The sequence below is a fragment of the Accipiter gentilis genome, unplaced genomic scaffold, assembly GCF_929443795.1.
Source record: "Accipiter gentilis unplaced genomic scaffold, bAccGen1.1, whole genome shotgun sequence".
NCBI classification, from domain to species: domain Eukaryota; kingdom Metazoa; phylum Chordata; class Aves; order Accipitriformes; family Accipitridae; genus Astur; species Astur gentilis.
The window spans coordinates 1,294,715-1,314,204 of record NW_026060956.1 but is presented as its reverse complement, the minus strand read 5'-3'; the positions used below and the strand labels follow the sequence as shown (position 1 = coordinate 1,314,204).

The following is a 19,490-nucleotide window of genomic DNA, read 5'->3' as shown; positions in this document are numbered from 1 at the left end:
TCATTTCCAATGACTCAGGAGGTTGGTAAGTAGGTAGGTAGGTAGGTACGGAGGACTTGGAGTCAATTGTGAACAACTACCAGATGGCTAACGGGCACCTATCCCACTCATCCCTCCACCATTCTGTATTGCTATGGACTTTACCAGCCATTGTCATGGACTCTGAGCCTGTACTGTAGTGAAGTCAAAGCAGGTATTAAAAAAATTAAAAAAAACAAACCTGTTTTTTTTCTAAAATATTTACAAGATTGGAAACAACAGGTGGCTGTGGGCAGGTGTGAATACAGAGAAATGAGCAGTGTGCATCTGGATTTAGGGTTTGTTCTGGGATTTGGGCAATGCTACCAGGCCTAAGGGTTATTTCGGGTTTGTGGGGTGCCACTGGGTTGAAAGCTGTTGAAAGCAGCATCTGCTCCAGTGGAAGCAAACCCTGTCCCTGCAGCAGTGCCAGCAGTGCATGTCGTAAGGTGCTGCACACCAGCGTGGTCATGCCGCACTCTCTGGAGGGTTGTTTCAGCAGCTCAGGTCCCCAGCTGGCCACCCTTGAGAAGAGCTGGGGTGCCACCCTCTGGTGTTCTTAACTTAGCCGGTTTGAGGTGAGGTCATGTCTCTGATGTTTAGAATACTTCAGGATAGTACAAACCGTGCTGTCTGCTCTGCCTTGGTAGTCAATGATGTGTTTCTGTTTATAGTTGAATTGCCTTATTCCTTCTTTTGAGTCTCTGATGCAGATCACTCAGGGCCATTGATCGAGGCTGATTTTTGAATTGTGCCTGCTGTTTTGCTTGTCAGTGCTGCAGGAGGGAAGCCAGGCAGTGCTGCTCCACTACTTGCTTGCAGGGGTAGCTGTGGACGAAAGGCTTTAGGAAATCCCTTCCCAAGTCCAGCTGAAGCTCAAGAGGTTTTCTGCCAGTGGAGTTGCTGCGGCACTTGCATCACTTGGCAAGGTCTCTAACTTTCCTTGGGATCACCTTAGTTTCTGCTCTGTAGGAGATGGCTGGCAAGCATTGAATTCGCACAGCCTGTGCTCCTGTTGAACCGTCTTGTTGCTTTTTGTCGCAAAGCAGTTTGTCAGAAAATGTCTGGTGAACGAGGCTTCTAGTGATAGTTCGCTCTCTGGATATTCAGGAACAGGAGAGGGATGTAAGTTAACGTTTTTAAGCTGGATGGAAACAGCAGCTTGAATTTATTAAATGTTTTGGCACACGTCAGAGTAGCTCTGAGAGCATCCTTTGCCTTCTAGCGATACTGGGTAAGGTCATGAATCTTTAGTCCCGTGCTAGGTTTTCACCTGCAAACACTTGCGTGTACTTCTTCCTGCATCTGCTTTTGTCCCTGTAAAACCAACAGCTGGTCTCTGGGTCTTTTGCTTTGTGGTTGTGACGGGTTGACCCTGGCTGAACACCAGGTGCCCACCAAAGCCGTTCTATCACTCCCCCATCCTCAGCTGGATAGGGGAGAGAAAATATAACAAAAGGCTTGCGGGTCGAGATAAGGACAGGAGAGATCATTCACTATTACTGTCACGGGCAAAACAGACTCAGTTTGGGAAAATTAACTCAATTTGTTACAAATTAACCAGAGCAAGGTAATGAGAAATAAAACGAAATCTCAGAACACCTTCCCACCACCCCTCCCTTCTTCCCGGGCACAACTACACTCCCGGATTTCACCACCAAGCCCCCCGAGCAGCACAGGGGGACAGGGATGGGGTTTATGGTCATCACACGTTATTTTCTGCCGCTTCACCTCCTCAGGACGAGGGCTGATCACATTCTTCCCCTGCTACAGCGTGGGGTCCCACCCACGGGAGACAGTCCTCCACGAACTCCTCCAACGTGGGCCATTCCCACAGGCTGCAGTTCTTCACGAACTGCTCCAGCATGGGTCCATTCCACGGTGTGCAGTCCTTCAGGAGCTCACTGCTCCAGCGCGGGTCCCCCACGGGGTCACAAGTCCTGCCAGAAAACCTGCTCCGTGGGCTCCTCTCTCCACAGATCCGCAGGTCCTGCCAGGAGCCTGCTCCAGCGCGGGGTTCCCACGGGGTCACAGCCTCCTTCGGGAACCCACCTGCTCCGGCGTGGGGTCCTCCACGGGCTACAGGTGGAGATCTGCTCCACCGTGGACCTCCCTGGACTGCAGGGGGACAGCCTGCCTCACCAGGGTCTTCACCACGTGCTGCAGGGGAATCTTCGCTCCGGCGCCTGGAGCATCTCCTCCCCCTCGTTCTTCACTGACCTTGGTGTCCGCAGGATTGTTTCTCTTACATGTTCTCACTCCTCACTCCGGCGGCAGTTTCTCCCCCGTCCCAACTTTTTTTTCCTTCTTAAAAATGTTATCACAGAGGCGTTACCACTATCACTGATTGGCTCGGCCTTGGCCAGCGGCGGGTCCGTCTTAGAGCCGGCTAGTATGGGCTCGCTCTCTCTCGAACACAGGGGAAGCTTCCAGCAGCTTCTTACAGAAGCCACCCCTGTAACCCCCCCCCCCCCCCGCTGCTACCAAAACCTTGCCAAACAAAACCAATACAGTGGTCAATGCTATTATTTTGTAGTTTAGTTCATCTGCATTTGTCTCTTTCTCTCTGTCCTGTGAAAATGAACTCTATCGCAGCTGAACCCAGGACACTCTCTCGCTCCCTCTGTTTTGGATAGCTGAATAATCTCATAACCTCTTAAGTAGAAGATTAACCAGGCGCCTGTTCCTGTACTAAAGAATGCAATGTAGGAGCGAAAGGCAGAAGCGTCTCAATAGGACACATGTAAAAATGCAGTGTCATTGACAGTTTTGGCCGTGTTTGGCGGTGGTGGTTGCTGTAGCCCTGTGCTAGCTCTGTGCTTCCAGCTCAAACTCGGTGCAAAGGTTGCCTGTGAGTTTCTTGCTTGGTTCTGCCCGTGCCTTTGGTTGGCGTGGGGTCAATGTTGCTGGCTGGTGGGTGGCTTCATGCCTTATCTGGTAGGCTGATTTGTCTGCTTTGGGAAGATTTTGAGCTGTTGAACAGGTGGGACTGAGAGCAGGGAAGGCATCTGGCTTTGGGCTTTTGTCAGTGTCCTTGCACTAACGAAATCACACTACTTTTTGGCTTATCCCTGTTGTTCAGTCGAGGTACATCAGCCTCCAAGAAAAGCAGAAGTCTAAAGGCAGCATCCTCCCCAGCAAGTTTTGTTCTAGGCGTCAGTCTGCCTGATGTCCGCTGTGGAAGTGGCGCCTGTGAAGGATGATGACGAGAGGTGCTGGGACTGCTTTCTCGAGGAAGAGCTACAGGCTGAGCCTTGGGCCAGAGAAGTCCAAGCTCCCAGGGACGGGCCTGCACAGGCTATGTAGAAGACGGACCACTGTGGTTCTGGATCGGGGTGAGAGCGCACTGCCATTACTTGAGATCCACTGTCTTCCCGTTGCTGATACGAGGTGTGGTGGGGTTGAAACTGAGTAAATCCCTGAACTGAGATCTGGGGGGGCCATTCCCGTAGTACCAAGGAGTGCACCAGAAGCTCATGTCACAGTGCCCTTTCTTCAGCACACAGCTCGGCCTTGTGAGACTAGAGAACATCCTGTTGCCTGTCTTTGTCCCATCCGATTCAGGGACTTCCCCTTCCAGGTCAGACGGCTCCTCAAGTTCTCAGATTAGTCCTTTCCTGGGAACTTTTGATACTGGCTAGGCAGTCTGTTTTCTCTTGAACTGTCTGATCCAGCAGAAATGTGCTTATGAGATCCACAAATCTGGGATTCGAGGGCTTGTTGCATTCAGAAATAAAGCAGGCTGCATCAGTGTGACATTAGGGATTCTTTTGCACAATGAAAGCTCAGGTGAGGCCATACATCCTTAAAGGCAGCTGTGGTTTAGACTAGATGAGCTACATCTGCAACCGTTCCTACCTCAGCCTGTTCTCTGGTGTGGTTAAGAGGTGTAGGTACATCAAATGTTCCAGGTATGAACAGAGGACATCAGGAATTGCAGTAGTGATAGGATTTATTTATTTTTTTTTAAATGGAAGTGGATTCCCACCTCCAGCTTTTGAAGTCACTCTATCTGGCAGTTGTACAGCAGGATTCCTGATGGTGCAGTTCCACCTGTGGGAAACAAGTTCTAGCTCCCATTTGCTGTTGAAGAGCAGCTCAAATTGGAAATAGCCCCTGTTGCAGAGATGGACCCCATAATGCTGGACTCTAGAGTTGTTAGCAAAGACAGTAAGATGAATGACTTCTTGAAGCTGTGTTTTCCACCGTCTTGTCTGTACCCTTGAACATCGTTTCCCTGTAGTTACCAATTTGTTGCTCGTACATGAAATTAATGCTTGAGTTTACCTCCTGACTTGCTAAGCTTATTTTGCTTGTATTTTACCAAAAGATGGTGAAAATCAATTCACAATCATTCAGCAGCTGCTGAATTATTATCTGCATGACGTCTTTACCGATGCTGGTGGGTACCAACCTGCAGCTGCTTACAGGAATTGGGCTGCTTCTCACTGACTAGATGGCAAGTGATGCTGTATCAGTCCCCAGATATGCAACACTGTGGGAAAGGAAAGATCTTTTAGTCGTCCTCCTGTTCTTCCTCTTCCTCCTCCTCCTCCTCCCCCACTAAATCTAGTGTAAAGCTCTCCATACAAGCCTGGCCAGCCCGTAGCCTCAGTAGCATTTACATATAGGAAATAATATGGATGTCTTCTTTTCCCCTCCCCTCAGCCCAGAGGATCCCACATAATTGTCGTCAGACTCCGAGGCAGAGAGAAAGCCACAGAAGAGCAGCGGCCAAACAGCAAGCACAGAAGCAGCTGTAGCCAAAAGCACCTGAGCCTGAGGATGTCAGGGAGCGTGCTGATGTGCAGACAGCTAGGATGCTGAAGGGGTCTTAATTTCATCTAAATCCAAAACCTCAAAGCATGTGGGGGAGGGGCAGTGCCCCAGGGCCGTGGCCGCGGTGGGAAGGCCAGACTGTGAGGTCACAGAGCCCCGCTGTGCCACGCCGTGATGTGCAGTGCTGTGCCACAGGCACCGCTCCAGCAGTGCCAGTGCCAGTGGCAGCGGCAGCGGCAGCAGCAGCAGCGTCATGGTGCAGGCGTGGGGGACCGTGACCCCCACCTGCCTCATTATCCTTTTTATGGTGTCCCTGCAAGCCTGGGATGTCGGGGCTGCTCCGTGGCAAGCGCGGGGATTAGGTAGGGGGGCAGGCGAGGGCCAGCACCCAGCCCTGGCAGCGTGGCACAGCACCCACCACACCTCGGGGTGACGGCGGGGCTGGGGTCGTGGTGTGGCAGGGCTGTGAGAGCAGCGGGGCCGGGCTGGGCCGGGTGAGCCGTGGCCAGCTCACGGGCAGCGGGAGGCAGATGCCCCGCCGGGAGGTGCAGCCTCTGCGGAGGCATTTTCCAGGTGACCGGTGGGGCCGAGAGCGGCACCGCGGGGTGAGGAACCATCCCTCGAGCCGGCCCTGTGCTGCGCTGCCCCAGGGCAGCCTTCCCCTGGCCTGCATGTCAGGGCCAGAGCAGCAGTGCAGGGGCCAGGCAAGAGCCTGCAGGAGCACTTCTTCCCAGGACTGGTCACAGCCGTGCCCGGGGCCGTGGCTCTGCCGCTCCCCGGCTGAATGCTGGCTTTCAGCCTCAGGGACCCAGGGACGTCCATCCTTGGGAGATGTCTGCTCAGAAAAACAGGAGCATTCCTGCTCTAGCCCCGCAGTGCTCTCCTCAGGGGAAGCCACGTCCCCCAGGCCCTCTGCAGCTTTGGAAATCTCCACCCATGTCTGGGTCCCACGTCATTACCTGACCCCCCTCCAGTGACTGCAGGTCACCGAGAAAGAAGTAGATCACAGCCTCTAATGGAAATGTGCTTGATTACAGCTGTGCCTGTAGCCAGCGGCCACGCGACTGCTCAGCCGGATCTTGTCTGGGAGCCTCAGGGCAACCCCACAGGTACGTCACTTGAACGAGCGGGCATTTAGGTTTTAATATTCGTTCATGTGAAATTTAATATTTTCTTGGCCAATGCTTAGACATGCAGAAGAGCAGAGAGGGAATGGGTCAGGCTCAGTGACGCGGCCTGAGGCGCTCTGCCTTGCAAAACATTCTTTCCCAGCCTCTCCGACCCTGCGCTGCCTCCAGTGCCTGCTGCAAAGCCAGCGGCCTTGTTGGGGTTGAGTTTGGAGCTGGTGTGAGCTCCAGGGAGTCCTTTCTGCCGGCAGCGCTGTGCATGGTTTGTTTTAAACCGGCATGGTCCAGGCACCCAGTAACGGTCTGCACAGTGCTCCTGAGTGGCAGGGAGAGACGAGTGCCACGGAGCAATCCTGCGTTTGAACTGCATGTGTTGCCGTTCACATCTGAAGAAGTCTATTGACATATTTCACGGGAGCTTCTCTGTTCTGTTTTACAGACGTGGCTGGGCGCAGTGGATATCCAGCTTCCCAGCCGGGTTCCAGGGCTGACGTGCAGGGAGATCGCACGGGTACGTCATGGCTTTTTACTTCTTTGAGAGCTGCCAGCTCAAAGCCCGAATGTGAGCAAGATGTCTCTTGCAGGTGTGAGAATATAGACCTGCATTGTGTGTGCCATGTTGTTCTGTGATCCCCTTATATGTTCCGCTATTCAGTAAGCCGGTGTATATGACAATGTATGATGGGAATTTCTCGTGGGTGTTTGGTTGCAGACGTGGGTACAGGGAGGGCTTTTCCAGCGTCTCGGCTGGGTCCTGCGCTGGAGCTCACCTGGCATCCCAGGGGTGAGTAGTCAGTCCTGACTGACTTCACAGACTAAGCGCTCGTTTTCAGTATGTTATTCTTGAGAAATTTAACTTTATACTTTCTGTTAAGGTCCTCAAAGAGCAAGGTACAAAGCTAAAGCTGAAATAGGAAAATCTTCCCAGTGGTCACCAGAAGTCCTAAAGGAAATCCTGAAGGAATTGGACAAAGCAGCACGTGGTGGGTATAACCGGAAGACTTGGGAAGCTGAGGTTTCAGATGCATGTATGGACAAGCCGTAGCCTACGCAGCAGGAAGGGATCGATCAGAGCCTCACTGCACTGTCACTCAAACTTCACGCCTTGCCGGTGCTGGTGAGCTGTAGAGATGGTGCAGAGTCTCTGCTGCCAGTTGTGGTTCAGCTGAGCCCCAGGGATGGCTGCTGGCCCAGTTATAGCGTTACTGGCCAGAGCTGTTCTGGGCAGATGTTGGTATCCAGCTGGCAGGAGCTGGCGGTGCTCACACCTTGAGTGTGTGAGGGACTTGGCTTAGGAGGTGATTCCTGATAAGCCATGAGAGGGCCAGCACCCTGCCAGTCGCTGGCAGGGAGAGTGCCCTCGGCCGGTGGACAGGATGCGCCGGGAGCTTGGGGTCACTGAGACCGGCAGACTTTGCCTGGGCTGCAGGCATCCCCTGGGCAGGATGGGAGCACCCCGGCTTCACAGCCTGGTCTAACCCCATTGTTCTCCTTGATGTCTGAGGAGTCCCGGTGAGACCTCGGGGTCAGGGACAGGTGAAAGCTGGACACCCAGCTGAAGGCCAGACACCTAACTTGAAGGCAGCTAAAATGAAGGGCTGTGAATTCAGTGTTGGGTGGTTTGCCTGTCTGTTTCTAGTTGTGTTTTAGATAACTTGGTTGTGGTTTTCCTCTTGTTTTGGGGGACTGTGGGCTCTTCGCTGCCACTTGTGAAAGTGCCCAGAATATGGTAGCAAGAGCTTGCGGTTCAGTCCACCATGCGTGTCTGTTACCCTTACCATGTGGTGGAGTTGGTATGGTGGGAAGTGCTTCTCAGAAGGACTCTTTCCCCAGCTGAACTGGTTACAGCATCTTCCTGTCTTCTGCGAAGCAAGTAATTTACCATCATCTTGCAGTTTGCCAAAAATGCACTAAGTGGAATGTGAACAAGATCACATGCAATCCCCTGCACTCTCAGCAGGTCAGGATTTGCTGTCTGTTGGTAACCTGGAAAGTGTCTAGCGCTTAAATTTTTCTCCATGAATGACACGCTGTTTGGACTAGTGACTAGGTGCACCCCCAAATGCCCAGGCTTTGTTTCTAAGCATTATTAATGGATTTTGAGAAGTATTGCCTCCTGAAGATACCGCGTTCCTGATGAGGAACGGTTACTTCTAATTAAACCGAGCCACTTTCTTTCTAAAGAGGTGGACCCTGAGACTGTGGAGAAGGAGACGTTTCAGGACGGAGATGGTCACGCAGTGCCAGTCTCTGACGAAAAAACAGGGGCAATTCAATCAACAGGCGTGCCAGGTAATTGCTGTCCTTCAGTCATCCAGTGTCATGAATCAAAATCACTGTGTGTCTGCAGCCTCTTCCCCTGGTGCCCGCTACTGCACATGTTGTCAGCAGCCAAACTATTAGTACAGAGCGAGTGTTCTAAAAGAAGCCAGGAACGGCTCTCTGAGGATGACTGTCATCTCTGGGGTGTGGAGGTTACTGCCATCGGTGTGCCAGAGAGACACTCACTCGGAACCCTCTGTGTGGGTGCAGTGAGATGCTCACCTCCCACCGCACCCTGTTCACAGGCATTTCAGAACTTTGCCGTTTTGGGAATGAGGCCATCTGAACCACCCTCAGCAGATGATGGGAAATACAACTCTTAACTGAATGTGCCTCCCGCAATACCTGCATCCCAGAGCTTGCCCTGAGTCCCCCACAGAGGGGGATCCCTCCTGTGAACTGAGGTCCAAAGGGATTCACTGGCGGATCGGGCATGGGCTTAGAGGGAACCTGTGCCACCCTCCTGCACCTTCTGTGCCTGAGCCATGCTGAGGCTTTACCTTTCTCTGATTCTTGGCAGTGGCAGTGCTGTCCAGCCCTGGAGAAGCCCACCATGCCAGGAGATATCAATTTTCTCCAAAGAATGCAGGTAATCAGCAGTCTTGCAGGGGGCCATAAGGGGGAGACAAGTCCTGAAACCTGGGGGCATGCAGGCCATGCCCGTGCTGGAGAAAAGGCGAAGAGGGAGAACGAGGTTGAGGTGTCTCCTGAGAGGACCTGACTCCATCCCCTCGGGGTGTGGGTGCTGCTGGGCTGGGGAGAGAGCTGGGGGTGGCACTCCCTGATGCAGGGATGGGTTTTGTCTGTGTTGCTCAAAGGAACGATTGCCCAAACAGCTGCGCTCCCCCACATGCTCTCCATCTGGCCTCATGAGTCCTGTTCACTGGCACAACTTGTCCCAAAGGGCCAGAGAGAGCCTCCAGGCAGCACCACTAGCAAGCCTTGGAGAGTGAAGGTGGGTGAGCGCAGAAGAAATTGTGTGCAAATGTGACGGGTGGCCAAGAAGGGGGAGCAAACCTGTGACACTGGGAAAACTGGATTACGGCCGTACCAGAGTGTAAGCAAAGCTCTGAGGAGAAAGAGAGGCTCCAGAGTGCATTAATTTGCAATGGCTTTGAGAGTTTCCTTTGCTTCTACTGAAACCAAGGAAACGTTGCAGCCCCAGCATGTTCGCTGGTGCAGAGATGCTAACAAAGTGAGAAAGAACATTTCCTGGCAATGTCAGACCTCCTGTGAGATTACCAGCAGTGTGCAGGACACACTAATGCACAGAATTGTTCCTCCAGGTGCGGATGGCAAGAGAAGCACAAATGCTATGGATCCTCAAGATTTCCGGTACTACTGCATAGAAGGCGCCGTGGCAGTCTTGGGCTCCGTGCTGTTTGGAATGATATTGTGTTGTGTGATCCGTCTGTGGTGGAAGAGACGGCGGTGAGTTGTTGGGAGTTTTTTTGCCAAACTTCTGTATTAGATGGCTGCTATTAGCCACGAAGCATTTAGAGGTAGGGTATTTTGGAGTGCCGAGTCAGTTACCGGCCAAAGTTTACTGAGGTTGCTGCTGCAAGATGTTTTAACTGGCCTCTCAATTCACATGGGCACTCTTTTCTGAAACCCCTTTCTCCTGTGGCAAGTGTTAGTTAAAAGTGACCCTGCCTCGACAAGAGCAGACCCAGCAACAGACGGAGGCAGACACAGCCATTAAAAGTGAGAATTGCAATCGTGACATCTGCCTGCCAGTGAACCTACCAGCAGAAATCACCCTGCTAGGTGATGCCGTAAATCCCAGAGGTTCACCTCGGCCCGGGTGTCCCAGCAACTCAGACCGTGGTGAGGAACCTTCCCAGCTCTCGGCCTTGCTTTGGAGAAAGAGAGTCAGTCCGTCCCATCTGCACCTGAGCACTGCCAGCGTGCGTGTTCTCAGCACAGGCAGGGTATTTTTCTGTGCAGGGGTACATTATCTCTTTGGATGAGCAGAGAGCCGAGGCTGTGCCCTTGTCTGGTCAGGGACGGGCAGGGCAGCCGAGTGCTGGTCTCTGCCAGGCACGCTGAGAAAGGCGAACAGGAGGCTCTCCTGGCCCTGCAGTGCTGTGCCCAGCTTTGGTCCCCTCAGTCTGTTGCAGGCAGGTCTCCTTCCAGGCATGTGCAGAGCCAGGCAGGTCAGGATGGTCAGGGCCGAGAGGAGACGAGCCGTGGGCAGGCGAGCAGAGCCCCAGACGAGGGGTGCGGGGCGCCCCATTTTCTGCACGGAGCTCTCCATGCCCACAGCTCCCACGTGCAGCCAGGCATCCGCACCCCGTGAGGCGCCCAGTGCTGCCCCGCACCCTCCCACCCGCCCGGCCCCACAGCCGCAGTGGGGCCTCAGCAGCCTCCTCTCTTACAGGCGCCTCTCCGCAGCTTCGTGAGCCCGTGCAGGTGGTGGAAATAAATGGACGCCTGTAAAGTTGAAAGCAGACGATGGATAACCCTTTATTGCTAAAACACACACATATTTATAATCACATGTTCTGCAAAGTCATTGTACACACTGAATTGGTTTTGTGTGGCAAGGTTTTGGTAGCGGGGGGCCGTTAGAGGGGTGGCTTCTGTAAGAAGCTACTGGAAGCTTCCCCTGTGTTCAAGAGAGCCCATACCAGCCAGCTCTAAGATGGACCCGCCGCTGGCCAAGGCCGAGCCAATCAGCGATAGTGGTAATGCCTCTGTGATAACATTTTTAAGAAGGAAAAAAAAGTTGGGACGGGGGAGAAACTGCCGCCGGAGAGAGGAGTGAGAACATGCAAGAGAAACAACCCTGCGGACACCAAGGTCAGTGAAGAAGGAGGGGAGGAGATGCTCCAGGCGCCGGAGCGAAGATTCCCCTGCAGCCCGTGGTGAAGACCCTGGTGAGGCAGGCTGTCCCCCTGCAGTCCATGGAGGTCCACGGTGGAGCAGATATCCACCTGCAGCCTGTGGAGGACCCCACGCCGGAGCAGGTGGGTTCCCGAAGGAGGCTGTGACCCTGTGGGAACCCCGCACTGGAGCAGGTTCCTGGCAGGACCTGCGGATCTGTGGAGAGAGGATCCCACGGAGCAGGTTTTCTGGCAGGACTTGTGACCCCATGGGGGACCCACGCTGGAACACTGTGCTCCTGAAGGACTGCACACAGTGCAAAGGACCCGTGCTGGAGCAGTTTGTGAATAACTGCAGCCAGTGGGAAGGGCCCACATTGGAGAAGTTTGTTGGAGGACTGTCTCCCGTGGGTGGGACCCCACGCTGGAGCAGGGGAAGGGTGTGATGAGCCCTCCCCCTGAGGAGGATGAAGCGGCAGAAAATAACGTGTGATGACCGTAAACCCCATCCCCGTCCCCCTGTGCCGCTGGGGGGGTTTGGTAGAGAAATCCGGGAGTGAAATTGTGCCCGGGAGGGAGGGAGGGGTGGAGGGAAGGTGTTCTGAGGTTTGGGTTTATTTCTCATTACCTTACTCTGGTTGATTTGTAATAAATAGAGTTAATTTTCACCAAACTGAGTCTGTTTTGCCTGCGACAGTAATTGGTGCATGATCTCTCCTGTCCTTATCTCGACCTGCAAGCTCTTTGTTATATTTTTCTCTCCTCTGTCCAGCTGAGGATGGGGGAGTGATAGAACGGCTTTGGTGGGCACCAAACCCAGCAAACACAAGGCAATAGTTGTATGTTCCTCTGTGGACGTGGACTGTCGGGACACGCTGTGTGGGACAGCCAACAGCTCTGGAGTCATGACAGCATTGCAGCTGCGAAAGCTGGTTGTGTCACGACTGCTGTGAGCGGGAGTATGGACCCAGCCCTGTGGTGCGTGGTGACAGGTGCTGAATTGGGCTGTCCCTTGGGCAGGGACAGGCTGGAAAGCTCGTGGAGTGGAAACCTATTTTGAGGAGCAGGCACCAAGGGCCAAACTCCCTGAAAACCCTGCCAAGAGCTACAGAGCACAACCAGGGCAGGAGGGCAGGGACCGGTCACCTCGGAAAGCGCACACAGACGTGGGAGTGGGGTTGGACCAGAGGTGCAAGGGCAGCACAGGGTGATCCACTGCTGATTGACCCAGCATGCTGACATTTTACTGCTTCCTCATTCTCTGGACAAGCTCCCTTGATTTAAATCCCCTTCCTACCCTTGCTGGAGAGGGGAGCGTTAAATGGAGCACACAGCTTCCTTGATGAGGCCTTGTAATTTCCCTGGAACCCCAGCGCAGGGAAGAGCATCTCCAGAGCATCCCTTTTCCAGCCCATGAGATGCTCTTTGTGACAAGGGCAGGTGCCCGTCGGTCCAACAGACGAGGCCCTGCAGGGCTCCCATCAGGTCATCCTTTCACCTACCCATCTTCCAGCCGCCACTCCAGGGGCTGGGGGTCTCTCTCACGTGGGTCCCCTGACATAGCCCTTAGCCCCAGTCAAGGTCTCATGCCTCAGCGTGTGCTTGCAGGGCTTGTTTCCTTCCCGCTGGCAAGGGCTGAGCTCCCATTCAGTGCTGCGGGGCAACCTGGAGCTTTTTCTGGGAGTCACATTGCTTTGCAGTCCACGCGTGCGAGTCACGTGCTGCATGGGAGATGAGGACACAAGCTGACCTAGTTTGGACACTGGACCCTCCCTCTCCAGGCAACGCCAGCCCCCTTCTTTTTCCTTTGACTTCTCCAGCCTGAAGATCTCCAGTGTCAACTTCTACCTGTCCTTCGATAAGCGTCTCTATCACAGCTATTACGTCAGTGACACAGCACTAAAATACTCCCACGTTAAAAGCACCAACATTCAGATCACAGGTAAAGAAGGAGGAGGACAGAGGAAAAGAAGTGTTCTATTTTGAAAGAAATCCCCTTTTTTTCCTCCAATAACTATCGGTGGATGAAAAAAAAAAAAGTGAGAAAAAATTTCAGGTCAGCCACAACACTGGGTTTCAACTCTGAGCCTGTAATTTTGTGGCTGTTCTGGAATGTCTAGCAGTGAAAGAAGAGTTTGAAATGTCAGTCTTCCAAACTGATTTTTGGCTTATTTTGACACCATCAAGCCTAGAATCGTTTTGGATGCCTTGATTAATTTTCCTCTAAATTAAAAAATTACAACAAAAGAAGAAAAACTTGACGGAGTCACAAAAGCCTTTGCTGACACTAAAAACATATCCTCCTCAGCTCGGGCAACAAGAGAGAAAAGTTTTGCCCCTTTTACTCATTACGTCAGCCCTTGAAGAGCTGAGCACTGCACGGTTTCCTCTCTGGTTTGTGCCAGTAGGGAACCAGCAGAGCAGCCAGGAAAGCCAAGGGACCACTAAGGGACCTGGCTGGGATGAGAGGAGGAACCTGCAGTTGAATTCCTAATGGAGCATGGGCCTGCTCTTACAGAGGCAGCAAATCAGCGAACACATCCTCTCCGCTACAGCTGACCTTCATGGTAGGTGACAGATGGTAGCTCCTTCCACTTTTGTTTCTGCACCACCACATCAAACTGCAATCGCGCAGCTGATGAGGAAACCTAGATGTAGATTAATGGCTCAGATTTCTCATCTGAGAGAGAGGGAGGGAGGCCTTCCGAAAGTGTCCAGAAGAGGACCGGTGGAAATTCTCCTTCTTGTTGCCATGTGAGGAGAGGCTGAGAGACCTGGCGCTCTCCGGCTGGGGGAAGAGAAGACTGGAGGGGAGGGGAGGTGTATTATCAATGTGTATAAAAAGCTTCTGGGAGGGAAGGAAGATGAGGGAGCCAGGCTCTTCTCAGGAGTGTGCACCGAGAGTACCCGAAGCAACAGGCACAAATTAAAGCACATGATATTCCAGCTGCTCATGAGGAAACAACTTTGCTGTCAGAGGGGACAAACGCTGGCACGGGATGCCCAGGGAGGTTGTGGACTCTGCGTCCTTGGAGATACTCAAAACCCAAGGGGACACAGTCCTGCGCAACCTGCTCTAGGTGGCCCTGCTTGAGCGGAGAGGTTGGACCAGATGACCTCCACAGGTCCCTCCTAACCTCAGCCGTTCTGTGTGATTCTGTGCTTCACTCCTAAAGCCCCTGAACTCAGCCCCGATGCCTGCTGGAAAGGATTCTGGGACAAGGGATGATCCCAACTCCTCTAATACAATTTATCACAAAACAACCTCTACCTCAGCCAGAAGATCACACAGCAGACACAGTAAGAAAAAAGAAAATGTCTTTTATTGTGCACATGAAGTGCGGGAGCCCGGGAGTCACCGTGGTTCAGCCAGTTCCAGGAAACTGGCACCTACAATGATAGAGTCAGAAAGCACAGAGAAACCCACAAAGGCAGGAACAGGCATGACTTGGTTCCCCTTTCTTTGGGCAACACAGTCGACAAGGATTTGTTTTCAGCCCAGAAGAGAGAGCCATTGCTGGCATTGACTATAGGATGGCTCTGGCCTCTTATGCCCATGGGTAATACCACGCAGCAGGGCTCGATGGGGAGCCCCTGGGGAGCTGCCACGGAGTTCTTTCCAAAGCCTGTGCAGCACCGTCCCTTGCCGTCCTTGGCAGCGACTTCGACTGATGTAGAGCAGTGTTCAGAGTTGGGAAAGACAGGCAGCAGAGCCTGGGACACACCTGGGCTTCTTCACCTTCTGGCCCTTCCTGCTTTCTTTCAGTCCCCATCTTTTTCTCTCTTCCTTCTTTCCTTTTCTTGTTGGCATTCCCTCTCCTCTGCCCAGGCCTCTTTTCTCCTTCTTTTTCTTCGGTTTTCATTTTCCTGGGGGCAGCCTGCAAACCTTTCCATCCCACAGTGTGATTAGATAGGTAAAGCCAGGGTCAACTGGAATCAGTTCTGGATTTAACCAAAGCTGACTCATGTTACCTGCTTTCCTCTGAAGGGCTCTTGAGTTCTTCTGCGCACACCAGGGAGTCCACTGCGGTCTCTGGGGTGGCTGGAGGCAAAACAACAGGTGCCTAAACCAGAAATGTCGGCATTAGCAGGTGGCAAGGGACGCCCTGGAGTAGCAGGCGACTGTTTGGCAAATTGCTACCATAGCTCTACAGAGAAGATCCTTTTGGCTGGTTTGCATTAGCCCTGTCTTCCAAGGGCCTCCCTTTGGAACACAATGTTCACACAGGTGTGTGACGCTTGTGGGGGCCATTCAGCAGGGAGCCTGTGGTCCCCCTCCGGGCAAGAAAAGGCTTGCCCGCTTCATTCTGCCAGGGCTTCTTCTGCCCTCCTGAGACAGAGCTCTGCGGCTATCCCTTTGGTGCAATAACACCTTCTGTGGTAGGAGGCTTTGCTTTTGAAATCTCTCTTTCTGGAGGTACTTTGTAGGTATTTCCCTTGGTTAAGCACATGCCTAACGCATTTGAGAAACAACCATTCCAGTTTTACTTACAATGTATCATGCCAGTGGGAAAAAAACCCCAAACCCACAGAAAGCCACAAGAGATGGAATGCCAGGAAGAGGCAGAGCAGCTACTTGGACTCATCAGGAGCTCCCCTCCTACATGAGACCTGTTGTCCCAGTGTTTGTGGAGCTGCCATACCTCTGCTGTTTCCGATCCCATCACTGTGTCTGCCCCTGCTGCTCTCTGGAGGATGAGCAGAGAGGGTGGTGCGTCCAGGAAGGCTTTTGCCTGGTGCTCCACGGCCGCTTCGCCTGCAGGGCCACACTGCTCTTCCAAAGGCAGCTCTGGAAAGCCAAAGCATGTGCAGCGAAGTGGCTTGTTGGAAGCAGACAACAGCTAAAGCAACCTGAAGCCCTACACCGGCTGTCTGCTCAGGCTGTGACAACCCTCAGTCCCTCCTCATACCTGTGGATCTGCCCATGGGCGCTGGCAACTCCTCGGCTGGTGGACTGGAAAGGCCAGCCATCTCCTCCCCAAAGATTTTCCTACAGTTTTCAATCAGGAACTCCACTAGCACGTTCACCTGCACACAGGCAAGCCTTGCTTTCAGCGCAAGTGCCTGAAAACGTGTGAAGCAGCCTTTCCCACTCCCGACACCTGCCTCTGCGCAGAAGGCTGTTGCTGTGGGGCTGCTTTTCCAGGCAGCCACCCCACCAGCATTTGCACAAGAGAGGAGGCAACCAGGGACCTCTGAAGGGCCAAGCTCGGATGGGCCGGGAAGGCTGCAGCCGAACGGGAAATACAGCGTACCTTGTCAGTCACCTCCAGCAGCAGCTCCAGCGGGAGCAGGTCCTTGTCGGCTGGACTCAGCAGCTTTGGCCCAACACAGATGGCCAGACTGCTGCAGCTCATCCTGCTGGTGCACACGTTGTGTTCGATGCGCTGGAGCAGGGACAGCAGCCGCTTGAGGACGAGGAGATTTGCTGCAGGCAACTTGTTGGCCACCCTGAGGGAAGAGAAACCCAACGTCAATAAAGCAGATGTTGCCCACAGCTGTTCCCCAGGCTTGCACAAGGCAGGTGGGAGCCAGCGGCTGTGTTGCACAGCTTTGCATTTGCTCTCAGCCAGTGGTCAGTGCTCCTGCTAAACAGGCAGGCTGCTGGCCACACGTAGGCTTCCAACTCTTCCACCTTCTCCTGCTTGCTTGTCCTCTCCATCGCTGTCATCCACTCTGCGTAGAGGTTGGTCACAAGGAGTTTACTGGGGATGCTTCGGAGGAAGTCCTGCAATGCCAAGAGCTCCAGGTGAGCCTCTGAACACTCCAGGCCAGCCAGGAGCTCTTCCAGCTGCAGGCCAGACACGCTCACCTTCAAGATGATGGCCAGCAGGAGCACAGGCTGGCTTTCCAGGTCGACGTCCACACTGCCATCCAGGGCCTCCCTCAGTTCCCGAAGCGCCGTCCTGCTGGCAGCCCTCCAGAATATGCCCTGTCGATGGCCCTTCCTGGTGCAGGACAGCCAGCAGCTCCTGCAGGAGAGGCAGGACGACAGTCACTTGGCTGGGGAGCTGCCTTGCAACAGCAGTGGCCAGAGCACTGCCCCAGACCTGGCTCCTTGCCTCCCCAAGCGGGCTGGCACCAAAAGGGTATGCTGGGGGTGAAGAGCCAAATCCCCTATCCCCAGAGCTCCTGGTTCCTCTCCTGAGGATACTGCCTCTCTGAGAAGGCACAGGGCTGGGGACCCGCTGTCCAGGCTGGCTTACCTGGATGGGCTGGGGCAGCGTGCCATCCTCCCCACAGAGGAGCAGCCCCCTTCTCCTCCTCCTCCTGCTCCCTCCAGCTGCAAAGGAAAACAGAGCGAGACCCCGTCAACGGAGACTGCCAGGCCAGTGCTCTTGCAGCCTGCCCTGCCCTGCCTGACGTGTGGTCCAGAGCAGTGCGGCAGGACGGGCAGGGAGCGGGCAGCTGGAACCGCAGCTCCGGCTCCGGGGCTCCATCTCAGAGGCTCCTGAGAGCTGGTGTTACACCGTGACAGCTGGGCCAGCCTGGCCCAGCCCTCGCCCTGCCCTCCTCCAAGCTGTGCGCAGCAGCAGAGACTCCATGTCCTTGGAGAACCATATTCAGTGGCCACTGTCAAGAGGGTGTCCTTCCTCGTCCAGGTGACATCCTTCCTTGGGGTGCTAAACCTGCAAGGTGACACTCAAGGGACAAGCGAGCTCTTTTCCTGCTGACTCCAGCCGAGGAGCAAGGACCCATCTGCCCAGCTCTGAGGATGGAGCACCAGCGGCAGGCAGCACCTTGACCGCTTGCCAATGTCCCCTCTGCCCCTGCATGCAAGGGAGGGACTTCAGGTGGGAACGAAGGGACCCCGAGGGCTCAGCTCTCTCCTGCTGCAGAGCGATGGGAACAGACTTGCTCAGGCAAAAGGCAGCCACAGCAGCATCCCATGTTCTGCAGAAGTGCTGGTTGCAGGAGGAAAGGCGGCCCTCCCTGCCTGTCTTTTCCAAACTCACCTGCTGAGTAGCAACATCCCCCTCCACTGCCAGAAGGAACCAACGGAGGCCTTTGGGTGGGATGATCCTGCAAGAACCAGGCTGTGCTTAGAGAGCAGCCCTGCAGCAGAAAGGGCCACCGGCGAGCTGCCACCCGGCACCAGCAGCCTGAGCGCGGCAGAGCTGGGACCCTCTACCCTGCCGGGCTCTCTGCCCCACACGGCAGGTTTCCTCCCAGCGCCGCCAGCAAGGACGTGCTGGTGTTCCTCGTGGCTCCCCACCCTCTCAGCTCCCTGCAGAAGGTCACCCCACTTGCCAGAGATCCCTGGCACAGCGAGAAGCAGGTGAAAGGCAGCCATTCTCACCTTTGCCTGGCCCTCGATCAGGGTCTCCAGGCTTCTGGCCTTTAACGTCCTCCACTGGGCAAGAGAGAAGGAGAGGAAGAAGGTGAGAAGCGATGCCTCTGCTGCTCGGCTGGAGGACCAGTGCTCGGGGGACAGAGCCGAGATGAGAGTGATATTCGCAGCATGGTGGTGACTCAGCTTCTGCTGCAGGTTTGTGATGGAGGGCAGTCACATCACCAGGGCTCTCTTCGTTCGTTCTGCTTGCCTGTGCACCGGGAAGGGACAGAAAAAGAGCGATCCCCAAGCAGAGCCCACCGCTTCTCCTTCCAGCAAAAGGGATTCCGAACCACCCCCGGGTTCCGGCCTGGAACCAAGCAGAGAGCAGAGCTCCCTGCAGAGCCCCTGTCTGCCGGGCACTCAGCTCTGCTTCTGTCCTGGTTTCAGCTGGGACAGAGTTAATCGTCTTCCTAGTAGCTGGTACAGTGCTACGTTTTGAGTTCAGTATGCGAAGAATGTTGAAAACGCTGATGTTTTCAGTTGTTGCTAGGTAGTGTTTAGTCTAAAGTCAAGGATTTTTCAGCTTCTCATGCCCAGCCAGCGAGAAAGCTGGAGGGGCACAAGAAGTTGGCACAGGACACAGCCAGGGCAGCTGACCCAAACTGGCCAAAGGGCTATTCCATCCCATGTGGCTGGGGTTAAACCATGAGAGCTTCCCCACCGGCCTCTCCCTGATGCAAACAGAGGCAGAAGAGGGTTTCCATCCCCACTCATCCCTTGTCTGCCTGACAGCTGCCTGCAGCCACAGGGGCACCTTTCCCCAGCTGGAGAGCCGTGTTGCCCCGTACGGCTGCGCCTGGAGCATCACCCTGGCTTACCCCAGCAGTGTGCTCACCCACAGCTCCTTCAGCGCCCAGGAGCGGCAGAAAGAGAGGAGAAAGTGTCAGGCCCTGCTCCCCCCGCCAGCCCGTGGGCATACGTGGGGGCCTGCACAGCCCTGCCCCATGGGGCAGGAGGCAGGGGCAGGAGGAAGCCCCATGGGGCAGGACAGAGGTGCTGCCAGAGCCCTGGCTCCCTCTTTTCTTCCTTTTGGCCTTCCCTTCTGGTGACCAAAAGGTGACCAGGGAATGCAGAACGTAGAAA

At 54.4% G+C, this 19,490-nt stretch overlaps 1 protein-coding gene and 1 long non-coding RNA gene across 2 annotated transcripts; one reads left to right on the top strand and one right to left on the bottom strand.

Annotated features, from left to right (window-relative positions):
- Positions 1-4,145: 4,145 nt before the first annotated feature.
- LOC126037216 (uncharacterized) lies at positions 4,146-10,698 on the top strand. Its single transcript, XM_049797480.1, has 9 exons — positions 4,146-4,188; positions 5,835-5,906; positions 6,364-6,435; positions 6,637-6,708; positions 6,800-6,907; positions 8,109-8,216; positions 8,767-8,835; positions 9,533-9,677; positions 10,627-10,698. The coding sequence occupies exons 1-9, from the start codon at positions 4,146-4,148 to the stop codon at positions 10,646-10,648; spliced, it is 711 nt and encodes a 236-aa protein (XP_049653437.1). The 3' UTR covers positions 10,649-10,698.
- Positions 10,699-16,718: 6,020 nt separating this feature from the next.
- LOC126037173 (uncharacterized) lies at positions 16,719-18,662 on the bottom strand. The gene is made up of 3 exons (XR_007505538.1): positions 18,372-18,662; positions 17,278-18,094; positions 16,719-17,043 (listed from the first exon to the last, which is right to left on the bottom strand). It is a non-coding gene; the product is annotated as an uncharacterized LOC126037173 (long non-coding RNA).
- Positions 18,663-19,490: the final 828 nt, after the last annotated feature.

Excerpts from the sequence above, each read along its gene's own strand:
- LOC126037216 (XM_049797480.1), top strand. The coding sequence starts at position 4,146 with ATGGACCCCATAATGCTGGACTCTAGAGTTGTTAGCAAAGACA. Across the intron at positions 5,907-6,363 it reads GCCTCAGGGCAACCCCACAG|ACGTGGCTGGGCGCAGTGGA; the intron begins GTACGTCACTTG and ends TCTGTTTTACAG. Across the intron at positions 9,678-10,626 it reads CTGTGGTGGAAGAGACGGCG|GCGCCTCTCCGCAGCTTCGT; the intron begins GTGAGTTGTTGG and ends CCTCTCTTACAG.